Here is an 18,266-nt window from a genome sequence, read left to right as displayed (position 1 = left end):
CAAAAAGATGTGCAGGGTAGGTGAATTGGCCAAGCTAAATTGGCCCGTATTTGGAAAGAAAATTGCGTACTCTAAATTGATTTAAAAAAAAGCAATGACAAGCACATCCCTAGAGGGCACCCTCTTCTACCAGGTCACAAGTGATGCAGAGTTGACAAGCCTTCCATCAGCCATAGCCCTCCACCTAAATACTAATTCCTGACAGTCAAACTTTCCTGACAGGTGGATTTGAACTTCCATGCAGCTTAATCTCTTTGTCCTCACAGTGCTGCCTGAGTGTGGTGTTAAACTTACACTGCAGTCATTCTCCCCCCAGTGAGAGGGTTTTCATGCCTCATGAGGCAGGGATGCAACCCATTCCTGAGTCCCCACTCTGTCGTTACAGCCTAGTCTCTCATGAAGCCCGACCCAAAAATCTCAAACTCACCCCCAGTGCTGACCCTCTGTATTCACCTCCTCCCACCCACTTTCCAGCTCCCACTAAGAATGGGAACCCCCTCAGTGGTGATCTGATTACAAACCCAGCAAGAACACAGGACGCGATGCCGGCAGGTCTACCTGCAGACCCCCTTAAAGCCCAACATGAAGGGAAGGTAAGGACTATGAGCTGTCCCTCCCCCCCCGAGATTGAGTGACTGAACATCATCCTCGGCCCTCAGCTGAACTCATCTTGCCCCCAACATCCTCCCAGGGGCATCCTGAGAATTTAACACCCTAGAGGGTGATGGCTGACTGGGAGCTCATCAGTTCCTTGGAGGTGAGGCCACCAGGTTTACGTTTATATAAATTTGTTGCAAATCAGGGAAATCTCGGACTGAGTGCTCATTAATGACATGCTAATGTGTTAAAATGAGCTTCCTGGGCTCCCATGGCAGATTTTGCATTACTCCATCTCTGAGGGGATTTGAAAATCGGAAGTCCCAATTTCCCCCTCTGATTCTCGCCACATTTTTTGCCCGTTTTGCCGTTCTCACTGACAGCTAACATGGGTTCAAAATTGCCCCCAATGTTCCGGGTGCGGTCTCACTAAGGCCCTGTATGACTGCAGAAAGACACCCCTGCTCCTGTAAGTGAATCCTCTTGCTATGAAGGGCGGCATACTATTTGCGTTCTTTACAGCCTACTGCACCGACATGCTGACTTTCAGTGACTGGTGTACGAGGACATCCAGGTCTCATTGCACATTCCCCATTCTCAATCTATAGCCATTCAGATAATAGTCTGCCCCCTGGTTTTTGCTACCAACATTTATCTATATTATACTGCACCAGCCCTTCATTTTTCCACTCACTTAACTTGTTCAAATCACACTGAAGCATCTCTGCATCGTCCTAACAGTTCACCCTTCCACCCAACTTTCTATTATCTGCAAATTTGGAGATATTACATTTAGTTCTCTCATCGAAATCATTATTATACATTGTGAATAGTTGGGGTCCTAGCACTGACCCCTGCGGTACCCCACTAGTCACTTTCCTTCTCGTTGTTTACTGTCTGCCAACCAGTTTTTTATCCATCTCCGTATACTACCCCAATCCTGTGTACTTTAATTTTACACATAAATCTCTTCTGTGGGACCTCGTTAAAAGCCTTCTGAAAATCCAAATATATCACATCCAGTGGCACTCCTTCATCAATTCTGCTGGATTTCAGTAGATTTGGAAAGCATGATTTCCGTTTCATTCATCTCTGCTGACTCAGTCTGATCCTGCCATTGTTTTGGAAGTGTATCGCAAGTTAATCTTTTATAATGGAATCAAGGATTTTCCTCACTACCGACGCCAGGCTAACTGGTCTACAATTCCCTGTTTTCTCTCTACCTCCCTTTTTAAATATTTGGGTTACATTAGCTACCCTCCAATCCATAGGAACTGTTCCAGTGTCTATAGAATCTTAGAAGATGACCACCAATGGATCCACTTCCTTCAGCATTCTGGGATGTAGATTATCAGGCCTTGCGGATTTATCAACCTTCAATCCGATTAATTTCTCCAACACCATTTCCCTACTAATACTTATTTCCTTCAGTTCCTCCTTCTCACTAAACCCTGTATTCCGCAACATTTCTGGTGTCTTATTTGTGTCCTTCTTTATGAAAGCAGAACCAAAGTATGTACTATGTTGGCCAGCCATTTCTCTGCCATAAATTCCCTTGATTCTTACTGCAAGGGACCAACATTTGTTTTCACCAATCTTTTTCTCTTCACATGCCTAAAGAAGCTTGACAGACAGTTTTTAAGTTTCCTGCAAGTTTATTATTGTACTCTATTTCCCCCTTCCTAATCAACCCCTTTGTCGTAATTTGCTGAATGTTAAATTGCTCCCTATCATTAGGTCTGCTATTTTGTCTGACCAATTTTTATGTTTCTCCCTTGGATCTTGTGCTATCACTCATTTCCCTTGTATACCATTGTTTGGCCACCTTTGCTGTTTTATTTTTGCACCAGACTGGAATGTATTCCACACATGCTCCTTGACTGTTTCCCATTGCCTATCCACCATCATCACTTTAAGTAATATTCCCCAATGCATCATAGCCAGTTCATGCCTCATACCATCGACGTTTCCTTTATTTAGATTCAGGGCTCTGGACTCAGATTTAACTACATCACTCTCCATCTTAATGAAGAATTACAATCGAAAGAGGCAGCCAATGGAGGCTGGAAATATCCCCACGGGTCTTGGACAATGGGGTTGTAGTGGGACCCCATAAGGGACAGGAGATATAAAGGTGTGTACTTAACTTCTTTTGATGTACTCTCAGAGCTGTCAATCACAGTTGTACGTTTATAAACATTGTGGTTAGTTACACAGCTAGGTACTTGAGAGCTATTCAAGCATTAAGTGAAATGAAACAAAACAATCCAGACAATTGGCTGTGTGCAAGCTGTCAATCACAGCCTAGTAAAACCAATTCCGCATTGATATGAATGAAAGCCTTGCAGATCAAAGATCTTAGGGTGTTTAAACCCAGCTGGTGTGGTTTTCCCTTTCTAGGAATTTACAGGCGCTGCTTCCTCTGCCTAAGCCAGCAGGTGTATTGCACAGGTGAGTTATGAAGCAGTGTTTTTTTTTCACTGCCTCTGCCTGGACTGCTCTCGAGCTTCCAGGCAGAGGTCACTGTAATAGGGGGGTTGGGTCTGTTAAGGCAAACCTCTGGTGGGGTCTTTCTCAAGGGGGTCGGACAAAAACAGAGTACCGTTTTGGGTGCGTTTAGTGCCATGTTTCTCGGCACCGCGCCAATGCCGAGCTGACCTAATTTCCTGCACTGATGACTCTTGGATTGGGGTGCCATTTATAAATGGCTCTTCAGCCATGCCACCGCAGTCTCCGGACCCTCCCGCTGTACCCAATATACCACTTAGATAGTATTGAAGCCCTACTTCACCACACCTGATAAGGGCAAGGCACCCCCGGGCCTGATTCCTGGCATGGGCAAGCTGGCACCTAGGCACCTTACACTGGAGTTCTCCTACTGGCCTGGCAGTGCCACCCAGGCACCCTATCAGTGCCAGGGTGACACTGCCAGTCTGCCCTGGTGGCAGTGCTAAAGTTCCATGCTGGCAGTGCTAAGGTGCCAGCAGGAGTGCCAGGGTACCACCCTCCCCAGAGCCAGACCACTCAGGGGTCTCTATTGGCCTGGGAGACCCCCCACATCCCTCCCCCAGATGCCATTACACCTCATCCATGTTTGTGGAAACCAGTGCTCAGCGAGTTCTCCCAGGTGAGGCCGTTAGTTCCCAGGCCCCAGGTGAATATAGCACAGACATATTTAAATGAGCCTAATGGATCATTTAAATATGTTCATCTGGATCTTGCCCATGAGACCTCGCTAAATCTTGTGATGCGTTACAATGTCGCGAATCTCATGAGTGATCTCTCGTGAGATTCAATGGTCTTGTCACGTCATCAAGTCGGGAGCGACGAGGCCGCTAAATCGTGACCAGAGAATTTTGCCCAGTAGCTGTTAATTAAAACGAAGTGGTGAGTAGAAAAGTTTAATGTGAGTCACTGTTCTCCCATCTGGCTGTTAAATTTGACAGTGGGCGAAACGTTTTGTATGAGTAACCATTAGAGACCCTGTGGTTACAAAACTCCTTCTCCATATGCACAGGTTTAATAGCATCAAAACATAAAAGGTTGACAGCATATCAATAAAGTAATAGTGATTTGGAGCCACGTGAGGATCAGAGTCAGAGAACCTCAATCAGTGTTCTTCACAATGGATACTTATAAATTAGAGTCAGTATTCAGCCAGTCACATGGATGACTCTAGTATGCAGGTTCCACTTTAAATAAGAAAGGAAGTATCGCACTTTTAATCGCCTCATGATGTCCCAAATTGCTTTGCAGATGGATACGTTATTTTTATAGTGTGGGTAAGGTTACAGCTAATTTGCATAGCAGGACCTACAAACAGCCGCGAGATACATGGCAGATGATACCCAGGGATAAATATTGGCAAGGGTATTGTGAGAACTCCCCTGCATTTGCTCAAAAATTGCCATGGGATCTTTTTATATCAGGCAATTGGCCAGATGGGGCTAACATCTCATCTGAAAGACAGCACCTCCTCTGCACGTCACTGAAGTGTCAGCATAGATTGTATGATCAAGTCTCCAAAGTGTGCTTTGATTCATCGACCTTTTGAGTTAGAGGCTAGAGTGCCACTTTATTTCCCCATCATTGATGTAAAATTGTTTTGACACCTTTTTTCCCCACCAACTACTAATAATTTCTCAAGAACATTGATAGATCCCAACAGAACACCACATTACGGTTGATTCCCCAGTTCAGTATCTGAGCCTGTGTCCCACAGCACAATAGCCTAAAATGTGGGATGTGGAGCTCCGACTAGAGTTTATTAAAACAAGCTTATTGGACAAATCCCCAGTCAGTTTGTCTCTGCATTTTTACTTATGCGTTAACACTATCGCTCTACTACATCACCTCCTCCCCACCATAAAGAAATAAGATGCACGATAAAATGGACATTGATTTTAACAATTTCAAAGTTCATCAGTCATATGCCTGTATTCACCCAAGTACACAATACTTTGTGCAAAGTTTTTAGACAAAAGTAGATATTCATATAAATGCATGCAAAAGAGAAGTTTCCAGGATCTGTCACATACATCATTTCATACTGTAGAAACATATTGTATAGTTATTTGCCCTGATTAATAAAAATACAACTTTATGCATCTGTCAAAAGAAATGGCTGTAATTACAATGCTCAGTATACAGCACAGTGTAATTTGTACCTGTAGATGGAAACATTTTTGACACATGTCTGACAGTTATATATCCTATACAATAAACAATTTGCAATAACTTTTGTCAGAAATCAACTGCTTTTATCTTGGTTTTCACTCTTCAATTCACTGATTTTCGCCAAAGTTACATTACTGACATACAAAGTCTTATTGTGAATATTCCTTAGCGGTTTTGAAGTAGGTTTCAACCTCCCTCATCAATTCCGACGTAATCCATTCAAAAAACAGTATGAAAATGGAAGGCTAAAGCACAGATAGGGATGCAGTTAGAAAAATACATTTTTAAGTCGTCTATTACTCCATTATTTTCAATCATCCCTGAAAATATATCAAGATCCCCTCGCAATTAACTGGGATCTCCTGTAAGAATTGTCTTAGAATCTCAGGTGTAACAAAATGAGTATAAAGTAAAATAATCTCGGCTATGGTGAGCGCTAGTAAGGAATTCACGTTAATGAGTCAGGGAGCATTTTAATCTCCAAAGCTACAAAGAAAACAATTATTGCATATTGTGTATTGAACACCTAAAGAATAATTTAGTAACACGGTACAGAGAAAATAGAATTATATTTATGATTATCATTCCCAGGCATAACAGATTTGGGAATTCCTGCAACTACAGGTAACCTTATTGAAATAAAACTCTCCAAATTGAGATAATACTTTAAAAGCAAACATTTAAAGGAAGCTTACTAGATATAACTCATATTTTAAGTATTGATAATTGCAATGAAAGAGAAAATGTAAAATGCCTGGCTTCTACAGTGCTCCAATCTGAACATATTATAGTTCTATTTATTTTGCATTTGACGAGTTACTCCCCAGTGCTGAGTAACATTCTTCTGAATCCTTGTCTTACACCGATGAGCTTGATCTTCAGCCTGTATTTGTCTTAAACACATACATAGATATCTGCGCCATCCTGGGTCCGACTGCAGCTGACACAAAAGGCTACACCAATACTGGTCTTTTCATCATTATTGCACAGCTACATTTGGTTCAGGAAACAGCCGGTAGGTAAATTGATGTCCAAGAGACTCAAGCTGGCGTATGTCCAAGGTCCACAATTTCAAAATTCTTGGATGCATGTTCAAAATCATCCAGCAGCACATTATTCTCAAGCAGTCTATATAACGGAAACAATGTAGATGTGATACAATAGTTAAAACCACATTGCTGCTAACACATTATGGGAATGGTATTGACTAAAATCGTACTGTGCATCTAGTCAAGCATATACATGTTTTTGCAGCCAGGAGCAAATCTCGTATCCGTTACAGAACCACCCTGATTTTTTTAATTCAACAAACAAAAAATCAGGCAGGTTTTATAGCTGGTGGGCGATTTGTTCTATCTTATTATTGGTGAAAACAAAACATTGCCCCAATGAGTCAATTAAATAAGTGAGATGCCAAGTAAAACAAAAATAATTGCTTAAGAAACCCAAGTAATTTCATTTCAAGAGATCAATATTCATAGTTCTCACAATCAGTACAGAATATATATACTTATACTTCATATAATGTCGATTATACAACACATGTTAGAGAGTCAAGTTGCAGGGCTGAAGAACTGGATGGTGACCATAGAATTATTAATATGTTTAAATAGGAATTTGCTGTTTAAAATTTCCAGAAAATATGTCTTAACTCATTATCTACCGCACAACATCCTTCACTTCATTTCAGTGACAGTCTTGACAATGTAACTATAAAATTTGTTCATCTATCACTTGACTCTTGGCCAGACTTAAGCTTAGTAGCTATATACCATCATAGTTCCCCTGTAGTTTGGCAGATTAACAGCAACACTGCTTTATTATTAATTTTAGAAACAAATAATTAGTTTTTATGTGGAAAAACATTGGTGATGATGAAATAAATTTTCATAATAACAATATCAGTCAAAGTTTAGTGGTCCTTTACCCATAAACGTCTGGTCATTTACATTAGACTTTTTAGGAGCAGATCAGGTTTATGACTCCCTTTGTTTCTTGATGCAGCAGTTCAATTTGCTATTTTGCAAAGCCAAATACTGGTGATTTGTATACAATGTAAGAGCAATGGTTCAAAAGACTAATTACTTCGCGTCTTTAGAACATGCGCCTATTGCTGGATTCCTCAGTAGCTTCTCCTTGCAACTCAAACTAATGCATTATTGATGCTGAGGGAAGATCTCCTCTCCGTGCTATGTATGTAAAAACGCATAAACCGAGTAATTAAGAACACATTGACATTTTTGTCACACACAGTAGACGGAGGATGTCTTCCCTGTGATGCTAACATAAACTGTCCTGGTGCCTTTGCCCTGAGTTAACAGCGCTACTAAAATAATGAGCAGAAGCGTCTCAGACAAACACATTTAAGCATTCATACTTTCGTGTCCGACAGCATAATTTCAGGGCGAAAGGGATGTTTGGGTTGCAGGCAAAAGACTGCACTCAAGTTAGATATGCATTTCTGTTTGATTCTGAACAAACTCAGTTTACGACTGTGATAATACAGAGGAAAATCAAATTGTTTAATGTGTAGAGGCATAGGTCTGCAAAGGAGATTGAATAAGAGCCAATACCTCTGGAAAAAGTGCACTATATAATGGAGTCAGAAATGAACTAGGTCATTGCCTTCCATAGAGAGACATTGTGCCACCGACTGGCATTTATGCAACATCATTGATTTAGAGACCCCACTTGCACAGGCAGTCTGAATCTAATACAATTGGCCTCTTTGTATGCTCAAGGGACAGTGAAGTTGCTTATATTTATCATCAATGAATTTCCAAATACAAGGATTTTTTTCTACTTCATTCTAATTTTGCTCTATTTCAAAGTTGAAACATTTTGTGATTTTTTTAAAGCAAATATTTCTGTTTCAAGTAGCCAATGCAACACATGGTTCACAGATTATACATGAGAGGTAAACCCGTCCTTCACACAGATTTGTGCAAGTCTTTATCTCTATATATGCAGGTGTTTATTTATGATTTAGCTATATACATATTATATGTAGTTATATATTACATATAACAAGATATAGGTATTCATCTATGATAATCTTGATTTTGTCCTGTATATATGCATGTACACACACGCATAAAGATATATCCATGTTGTAACTTGAACCAATTCTGAAAAGACAACACCCAATTTACAATGGCTAAAAGATCCAAACATCAGGGGAAGATACAACCCAGTTGGTAGAAGGAAAGCAACTTGCACTTGCTGCTGAAAAGCGTATATATACATCAAAGCTGATTATTGCTTTACTCTAGCTGTTGGAGGAATTGTGGAAATAATAGAAAATGCACAGAAGAAGGTTCTTGATAACCAAGGCCCGTTGATGTAAAACAAAAAGCAATTTACTTTTATCAAACAGATATGCTAGCACACTTGAATATCTAAGGTGCAGTACACAATAAAAATAGTTTCTCTTTTATTAGACTTGATTAAAACATTGGTTCATGCCACATTTTTCCGCTTGTGCTGCAGGAAGATTACACTGGCCGACAGTGATTGTTAGAGTGACAGCCACGGCTTGGTTGGTAGCACTCTTGCCTGAGTCAGAAGGCTGTGCCTTCAAATAACCCTCCAAAGAATTGAGCATAAAATCTAGGCTGACACTCCAATGTTGTACTGAGGGAGTGTAACACTGTTGGGGGTGCTGTCTTTCATGAAACATGAAACCAAGGGCCTGCCAAAATAGTCTGTGGCCCTACTTTGATGCCCCTGCTATCCTGGTCAACATTTATCCTTCAATGAGTACTTCTCAAACAAGTATCCAGTCATTTTCACATTGCTATTTGTGGGGACTTGATGTGTGCAAATTGGCTGCCACATTTCTTAGAATAATAACATTGACACTATCAAAAGATTTCATTGACTGTAAAGTGCTTTGGGACATCTGGAGCTGTGGCATGTGCTATATCAATGTAAGTTTTCCTTTCTTGATTAAACATATCATCCATATGTAATATATATGAATATATATTGCCATACTTATTTCACGACTGTTTGAGTGGCTTATATATCGACAAGATGAGCAAAGGTATGGCTGATGATATCACCACTGTTAATTTGAAAAACATTTATTATCATTGGTCTTGTAGAAAATAAAACAAATTTAAAACGTAGCTTTGTTTCTTTCTCCCTCAAAATTATGCCAACTATTTTATCCCTTAGCTCCTTCATGCAACTTATGAGATAGAAACATTATTTGGTCGTACAAACGGCGCGGTCAAAAAGCAATGTAGCGGTTTCCCATCTCATTGGCATATATATGACATGCACTCCATCTAGTTGGAATGAAAACATACACTACAACAATTTCTTTGGTTTTCGCCATCTCAACATTATGGAATATTTTTTGTTGCACAGTGGAACCCTACAAAGCTCACTCTTTTTGGTGCTGGAACATAGAACTGTTTGATTATTTATTTCAAGAGGCTTTTCTGCCTCCTCCTCTCCTTAAAGGTACTGACTCTTCTTGGCATGTGTGTCTCTTAACTCTCTCAGGGAGGGAGTGCCGGCAGGGAGTGCCGGCAGGTTATTCAAATGCAATAATAGGGGGAGTGGGGGGACCTATTACTGCTGAGTTGAATCTTTTCCATGTCCTACATCTGCAGTTGCGAGCTTCCTAAAAGGAGCCAATGGAGACAACTGGCCAATTATTGTTCCCCTCCGTATCTTCAATGTCTCGGGGGTCAGTTACTGTGGTGGCTATCTGAGGTTAGCTGTCAGAAACCGGATTGGAATGGATCTATACCACATTTTAAAAAAAAATTTAAGTACCCAATTCATTTGTTTTCCAATTAAGGGGCAATTTAGCATGGCCAATCCACCTACCCTGCACATCTTTGGGTTGTGGGAGTGAGACCCACAGGGAGACACAGGGAAAATGTGCAAACTCCAAACAGACAGTGGCCCGGGGCCGGGAATGAACCTGGGTCCTTGATCCCGTGAGGCAGCAGTGCTGACCACTACGCCACCCTGCCGCCCCTTGGATCTATACCACATCGAGGAGTTTAGATAGCCCCTAAACCATTCGGAAATGCCAATTGAGTTTGATACTTATTAGAAGGCTTTTTTTCCCCCCTTATTTTCTGTTTGTTACAACTGCTGACAAAGCATCTCAAGGTTCCACAGAGCATGCATGATATGTGAGCCAGAAATGAAAGGAGTAATTGAAAACAGAGACTGTTTGACCCTATGGTAAATATGGACAGTGCACTTCTTGTTTAAGATTAGTCTTTATCAAAAATCAATTGATACTGACCGCTGGACGGACTTATCATTTCTCGATAGCCTGTGACTCGTCGTCGGGACTTCTTCAATTTCGTCGATATCACATCCATCCCCTGTGTCCTGTGAGTAGCTGTGCTTCATGACTAGGATACTCCGCCTGCTTAAGGACTGGACGCTGGGCTTCACTGGCTGTGGCTGTATTTCTGAGAGAATGGTGGCATCACGGGTGCTGAGGTTACTACGGCTACCTTTAATGCTCGATATCTGGGAACCACAGTGATGGTCGTGAATGCATTTAGAAGATGACCGCCTTAGTTTATGGTAATTCTCAAAGTCATCTACAATGTCCCCTAGATCAGCTGCAGCCCCTTTTCCTTTGAGTGAACAGAGTTCATACTGCGTAGGCTCAAAAACCTCCTGAAAAACTGTTTGGTCAAAGTCTGGTTTTCTTTGGATGACTTTTTTGCGTGGCTGCTTGATCTGAACTATAACAGAGATAACAATGAGAATAATCACAATGAAAGATGTGATCCCGATTATAGTCCCACTAGTGTTGGTAAGCTGGTCCAGCAGGTTAGCCTTTCTTTTCTCTGTATGAGAGAAAGAAGATTGAAATTAATACAATTTTTTAAATTCAGAACTTAATCACAAAAACTTGTCTTAAAATTGCAGCATCCCTTTCTAAACTCAGCAAAACAAAATGCATCGACTATTATGATCTACTTAAGATCAAACGTCCAGGCTCACTTCACTTCAAAAAGATGAATTGCCATTCAATAGTCAGTAGCAATAATATACCATGATAATTCAAACGGTGTAGTTTGGTCAGATTTTCTCAACTTGCGTTACAGTCCCTGAATAATTAAAATGGTGGTACATCATATTTTTAGCACAAGGAAATGACTTGTGCAGGAATTTGGAAGGTTCCTGGATGTTTTCTTCCACATGTTGTAAATCATGGAAGGACTTCTGGCGGCGATATGCAGGTGCAGGTCGCATGTTGGGTGGCTCCTGCTGGAGCTTTCACTCCTTTTCACCAAGTTTTGGGGGGGAACTTTACTTAAACGGTCTCCAGTAAAGTCGTGGAAATTGGAGGATGATGAAAGCCCAACGGAAGAATATGGGACAGAAAGGGACGAGCGCTAGTCTGCGTGAGAGCTCAGGTGCGGTGTGGAGTGCTGTGGGAGGAAAGATGGCGGGTAATGCTCGCCGACTGGGGCTGCGGCCATTATGCTCGACACCCTGGCCGAGGTGATGGCGGTGGCGTTTGAGCGGCAGTTTGCCAAGCAGTTTGAGTGGCATGGAATGGAGATAATGGGAACGCTCAAACAGTTGGTGGACGGTATGGTGGGCCCAATAAAGGAGGTTCTTTGAAAGAGGGCGATGGCGGTGAGGGAGCAGGGAGAGCTGTTGAAGTGGGTGGAGGAGGCATTGTCTCGGCACAGTGACCAGCTTGTCTCATTGGGAGAGGAGCTGCGGGAGGTGGGGGAGAGTAATAAAGAGTTCAGAGCCAAACTGGAGGACCTGGAGAACAGTGGCAGAATCTTCGTATTGTGGGACTATCTTAGGTGTTGGAGGCTGCCAGAATACTTTTCGGAGATGTTCGCCAAGTTGTTGCTGGGGGGGGGGGGGGGGGGGGGGGGGGAGAATAAAGTACATTGATCCACCAAGAGCTCTGATATCCTGTTTTCACAGCTATCGATGAAGGAGAAGGTCTTGTGATGGGCCAAGCAGAATCGAAAGGTGAAATGTGAAGGCAGTGCGATTCGTATATCCCAGGGTGTGACAGTGGAGCTGGCAAGATAATAGGAGGCCTTTAACAGGGCTAAGGTGGCACTCTATAAGAGTAATGTGCGGTCGGGTTGGTCAACCCGGCCTAGTTGAGAGTCACTCATAATTCCAGGGACTATTATTAAGATGGCAGAGGAGGCGGAGGCGTTCATGTGGGCTGAAGGATTTGGACTGAACTGAGTTTGGACTTTGTTTTCTTATGTTGCAGTTTGGAGGGGATGGTTCAGGGATGGTGGGATAATGTGTTGGGGGAGGGTTTCTTTCCCATTTTGTTTGGGGTTGATCATGTTTGGCTCGTTAGAAGGGCTGGATGTGGGGGGGTTTTTCTGTTGGTTTTTATACTGGGTATGTCGGGGGAAGGGTTCTGGCGCGGACCACCTCACTCGCAAACTTAAGTTGGCCAGTGAACGGGAGCGAGGTGGGGGGAGGGGGCCACGGCAGACTGAGCCTGTGTGAACAGGTTTCGATGGGCCTGGGAGGTGTGAATGGAAGGGGTATCGGGAGTATACAGAGAGGAGCCATTTTGAGAGGAGGTGGTTGGGGGATTTCTGGGAAGGGGGAGGGGTAGCTGGCTGATGGTGGCTAAGGGTAGGAATTGGTCCCAATTGTGGGGCGGGGCCAGTGACTGGGGTCATGGCTGATGGGGGGGGAAGGGTGAGAGACCCCAAGTCCCAATGGTAACATGGAACATGCGGGAGCTGGTGGACCGGTGAACTGGGCAAGAGTCTTCTCGCATTTGAAGAACTTGAGAGCTGATGTGGTGTTGTTGTCGGAGACCCATTTGAGGATGAAGGACCAGTTTAGACTTTGGAAGGGGTGGGTGAGTCAGGTGTTCCACTCAGGCTTTGATAGCAGGGCCCGGCGACAGACGATATTGGTCGGTAAGAGAGATAGGTTTCAGATGGAGAAGGGGGTATAGATCAAGGCTGTCGATATGTTATACTAACGGGTGCTTTGGAGGGGAGGTTGGTAATGTTGTTTAGGGTATGTGATGATGTACGGTTCATGCAGAGGATGTTGCCAGCCATACCAAGTCTGGATACTCAGCAGTTAATTTTAGGTGGGGATTTAAGTACACTGCTGCATCCGAAGATGGATCGATCTAAACCACACTCATTGACCCCTTCGGTTGGGGGCGAGTAGGACCATGTTGGCAGCGTTTATGAAGGAGATGGGGGGAGTGGACCCGTGGCGGTTCTTACAAGCAGGAGGCAGAGAGTATTCCTTTTGTGCACCAGTGCATAATGTATACTTGGGGATTGATTTATTTATTATGGGGAGGTTGCCGTTGCCGGGGATGAGGAAAGCAGGATATTCGGCGATGTAATTTTGGATCAGCTCCTCATTTTGTGGATGTGGTCCTCGAGAGGAGGAAAAGGCAGGGTAGGAGGAGCCAGTTGAGGAGGTTCGGACACAATAGGGAAGATACAATTGGCTAAAGTGCCTGAGCCAGATGGGTTCCCAGTGGAATTCTATAAGATGTTTTTGGATAGAGTGGCTCCGCTGTTGGTGGAGATGTTTGAGGAGGCGGTGCCTAAGGGGGAGCTCCTGGAGATGATGGGACATGTATTTATTTCACTGTTGTTAAAAAGAATAAGGACCCAGTGGAATGTGGGTCATATCAGCCAATCACCAGAGGATTCGGAGGTTGGTGCTTCAGAGAGGGGGGCATGGTAGCATAGCGGTTAGCACAGTTGCTTCACAGCTCCAGGGTCCCAGGTTCGATTCCCGGCTTGGGTCACTGTCTGTGCAGAGTTTGCACTTTCGCCCCGTGTCTGCGTGGGTTTCCTCCGGGTGCTCCTGTTTCTTCCCACAGTGCAAACATGTGCAGGTTAGGTGGATTGACCATGCTAAATTACCCTTAGTGTCCAAAAAGGTTGGGTTGGGTTACTGGGATAGGGTGGTGGGTGTGGGCTTAGATAAGGTGCTCTTTCCAAGGGCCGGCGCTGACTCATTGGGCTAAATATCCTCCTTCTGCACTGTAGATTCTATGTAAAAGAAGGCGACAGTCGGGAGGTTAGTCTCTTCCGTATCTATTGAACGGCGAACGCCAAGAAGGGCTGGCGAGGGAACCAGAAGAAATGTGGGTCAGGATGGTGGTAGGATTGCGGGCGCTGGCAATGGTGCCACTCGCATTTGTCCCAGGGAAATACTCGGGTAGTCTGGTTGGGTAGCCACGCTGAAGATCTGGAAGCACTTTTGGCAGCAATTTAAGTTAGGGGGGCGGGGGGTCAATGCTGATGCCTGTTTGAGCCAGCGAGAGTGAAGGGAGATTTCAGTGGTGGGAGGAGCAGGGAGTGGTGGAAATGAAGGACGTATTTTTCAAAGGGCGGTATGCGAGTTTGGAGGAGTTTCCGAAGGGGGGTGCATTTAGGTATACGCAGGTGCATGTGGGACTTTGCAAGGAAGGTTTCCCCGACTTTTCCAGTGACACCGCCCTCCGCACTGTTGGAGGGGGTGTTGTCGGTGATGAGGCTGGAGGGGATGTCATCTCGTCAATTTATAGGAGGATTTTGGAGGAGGATATGGCGTCGCTGACGGTGGTTAAGGCCAAGTGGCAGGAAGAGCTGGGGGTGGCAGTGGAGGAGGGGCTGCGGTGTGTGATGCTGCGGAGGGTGAATGCCTCAACCTTGTCTTCGGGGCTGGTGTTAATACATTTAAAGTTGGTGCACAGGGCACACCTGATGAGTTTGAGGCTGAGCCGGTTGTTTGAGGGGGTGGAGGACACTTCCGAGAGTTGTGGGAGAGGTCTGAATCACCATGAACAAATGTTCTGGTCCTGCTCGAAGTTGGAGAAAATTTGCGGGTCATTTTTCAGCACCATGTCGACAATCCTGCACTTGGATTTGGAGCCCAGTTGCCTGGAGATTGTGCTTAGGGTGTCGGACTGGCCGAAGGTGCAGACGGGAGGAGTGGCAGGTGTTTTAGCCTTCACCTCGCTTGTTTGTGACTTTCTGGGGCAGGCAAAATGCACAAGATGCTTCTTCAGTGGCAAGGGTGCTTGCTGACCTCAAATACAGTTACATCCCAGTGGCCCTCAATTACAGTTCATCTTAGAAACTGTAATTTATCCCAAACGCTTTTCTCTGAAATTATTCTTGCTTTAGAATGGCCGTCGCAAACTTCAGGCTGACATGGGTAGACTGGTGAAATGGGAAGACGTATGGCAAATTGAATTTAAGGTAGAGAAGCATGAGGGAATGCATTTTGAAAGGAAAAATAATGCGAGGCAATAGAAATCACAGAATTCAATTATTTAAAGAGGGTCCGAGATAAAGGGACGTGGGGGCTTAACGTAGAATATTACCATGGATTACTTATAGTGCAGGACGAGACCATTCGGCCCATAGAGTCTGCACTGGCCCTCTGAAAAAGCACCCTAACTAGGCCGACTTCCACACCCTATTCCCATTGCCCTATAACCCCACCTAACCTACACATTTTTGGACTGTGGGGGGAAATTGGAGCACCCAAAGGAAACCCACGCAGACACGGGAAGAAAGTGCAAACTCCACACAGATAGTCACCCAAGGACAGAATCGAACCCAGGTTCCTGGCACTGTGAGGCAGCAGTGCTAACCACTGTGTCACCCAAAATACACAAATCCTAAAGTTGATAATGCTGTTAAAAAGCAACAAGGATCCATGGTATTATAAATAGAGGTATAGAGTACAAGAACAAAAACGTTACGCTGAAGCTTTATAAAGCGTTGGTTAAGTCTTAGCTAGAATACTGGGCTGGATTTTGCAATCAGAACAACAATAAAGGTCACTGTTATAATGGAGTTTTAAAAAAAGAAAGAAACTTCAGGTGTCTCCACATGCACAGTTAAAATTGAAAAGCAGATATACTATTAGAGATAATCCACTACTCCATAAGGTAAACTGTTATAGCCTTTGCCAATAAAATTGGCGTTGAAATCAATACAATGGTGCAAAGTTGAGGTACTCGCTCACTATTTCTGGACTAAAGTTGGCTGAGAAAATTATGGCTTGTGCGTTAAGGGGAAAGTGACATTTAAACAGTCTGTTTAACATGTTGGATATTGAAACAATGGCTGCCACAGATATACCCACCCCCCCCTACAAGCCTCTTGGAAGTACACAATGGGTGAAGTATAATAAGCCAGACTGGCATTTACTGCAGAGAGCTTGCAAGTGACACAGAGAGTGTCAAGCATATTTTCCACTGCGGAAACGGGCTGAAAAACCTGCACTCTCTCTTTCGGAAAAGGTGTATGTTACAGTTCGAGGAGTCATCTTTCAGAAACTTATCGGTGAACTGAGATCACCTAACAATTGCAATATTTTCTACACCTGACTGCATTGAAGAAACCAGCCAACCTCAATAGGCTGCAATATTTAAAATCTATGCCTCAAGGGAAATCAGATGATACATAACCATATATTTGTTAAATTGTTTTTACTTTCTAACTTTCCTAATTTCTGATATGTGTGTGTGTGTGTGTGCGCGTGTATGTCTTTGCATTTTATTATTTTTCTCGGGTTGAATGATGAATAAGTTTGTTCTTTCTTTAACACGAACACCATGTTTTGTTGTCTCCTTATTGCTAACTGTGTAAAGAGTCAATTAATTCTGATTTGGAAAAGGCGTAAAACCGTTTTCGTGACCAACCGAGGAGGCTGTACAGCGTGGAGCCAGTTCACCCCTTCTCACCTGGTCCTAACAGTCACTCCTTACTTCCTCTCTTCATCCCAACTCAATTTCCCATGTCATTACTCTGCTTTCTGCTCGCGATTTGTATTGAAAGTTCATTTCCTGCCTTGGACTTCCTGTTTCGATGCAGCTTGCTTCAGTGAGAATTCTTCAATCTGATTGGTTGAAGAGCCCTCACCGTTCCTTCCTCTTCTCACAGACACCTGTAGAGTGTCCCACAATGGACCAAACCCCAAAGTAGTGAAAACCTGTGCTCTGAAACCGGCAAAACCTTTATGGGTAGCATTAATGAGGTGAACAATGAGAATTCTCCTTAACCTCTGATGTAAAATCTGCACTGTCCTGTCTAATTCTAGACACTATGCTTTAGAATCGATCTCAACGTCTTGGAGAGACTGCAGGGGAGATTTGCCAGAATCGTACCAGGCAAGAGTGACCAGTTATGCTGAAAGACAAGTGCATAAAAGATTGCAGGGAGATTTAATTCATGACTTCAAAATTGTGAGAATTTTGGATAAGTGGATAGGGATATGGCAGCACAGTAGCACAGTGGCTTCACAGCGCCAGGGTCCCAGGTTTGACTCCCGGCTTCGGTCACTGTCTGTGCGGAGTCTGCACGTTCTCCTCGTGTCTGCGTGGGCTTCCTCCGGGTGCTCCGGTTTCCTCCCCCAAGTCTCGAAAGGCGTGCTTGTTAGGTGAACTGAACGTTCTGAATTCACCCTTGGTGTACCCGAACAGGCACTGGAATGTGGCGACTAGGGGATTTTCACAGTAACGTCATTGCAGTGTTAATGTAAGCCTACTTGTGACACTAATAAAGATTATTATCATTATTAGAAATTGCTTCTACTGGCAAGAGGAACAAAGATTTACGGTAATCAGCAAAATAAGGAAAACGAAGAGGGGAGACCAGGTGAAATTATTTTACACAGTGAGTTATTATGATTTGGAATATGTTGTCTGGAAAGATGGTGGAAGAAGATTCAATAGGAACTGTCAAAAGGGGACTGAATATATTTGAAATGGAGAAATTTGCAGCACAATGAGGAAAGAGCGGAGAAGTAGGATTACTTGGATAGCACTTCAAATACTGGGCATAGGCATGATGGGCTGAACGGTCTTTGTCTTTGCAATATGACGCTATGATTTGATAACTTACTTCATCCTTCATTGACTCATTCCTCATATTATGAAATTATTGATCAGTTTTTAAAAAATAAATTTAGAGGACCCAATTATTTTTTGTTTTCAATTAAGGGGCAATTTAGGGTGGCCAGTCCAT

At 43.4% G+C, this 18,266-nt stretch overlaps 1 protein-coding gene across 4 annotated transcripts in view; it reads right to left on the bottom strand.

Annotated features, from left to right (window-relative positions):
- Nucleotides 1–18,266, bottom strand: part of neto1l (neuropilin (NRP) and tolloid (TLL)-like 1, like) — a 376,641-nt gene that overhangs the window by 48,640 nt on the left and 309,735 nt on the right. For 2 of the 4 annotated variants that reach the window (XM_038810064.1, XM_038810067.1), the window contains one exon: nt 10,547–11,105. In XM_038810064.1, coding sequence (XP_038665992.1) covers nt 10,547–11,105 — 559 coding nt within the window. Of the gene's footprint in view, nt 1–4,894; nt 6,403–10,546; nt 11,106–18,266 lie in introns of those variants that run through there. The other 2 variants (XM_038810065.1, XM_038810066.1) reach the window with 2 other exon arrangements.

This window comes from Scyliorhinus canicula, chromosome 10, assembly GCF_902713615.1.
Source record: "Scyliorhinus canicula chromosome 10, sScyCan1.1, whole genome shotgun sequence".
In the NCBI taxonomy this organism is placed as follows: Eukaryota; Metazoa; Chordata; class Chondrichthyes; order Carcharhiniformes; family Scyliorhinidae; genus Scyliorhinus; species Scyliorhinus canicula.
The sequence above is the reverse complement of the archived record's forward strand: the minus strand, read 5'-3'. Positions and strand labels throughout refer to the sequence as shown.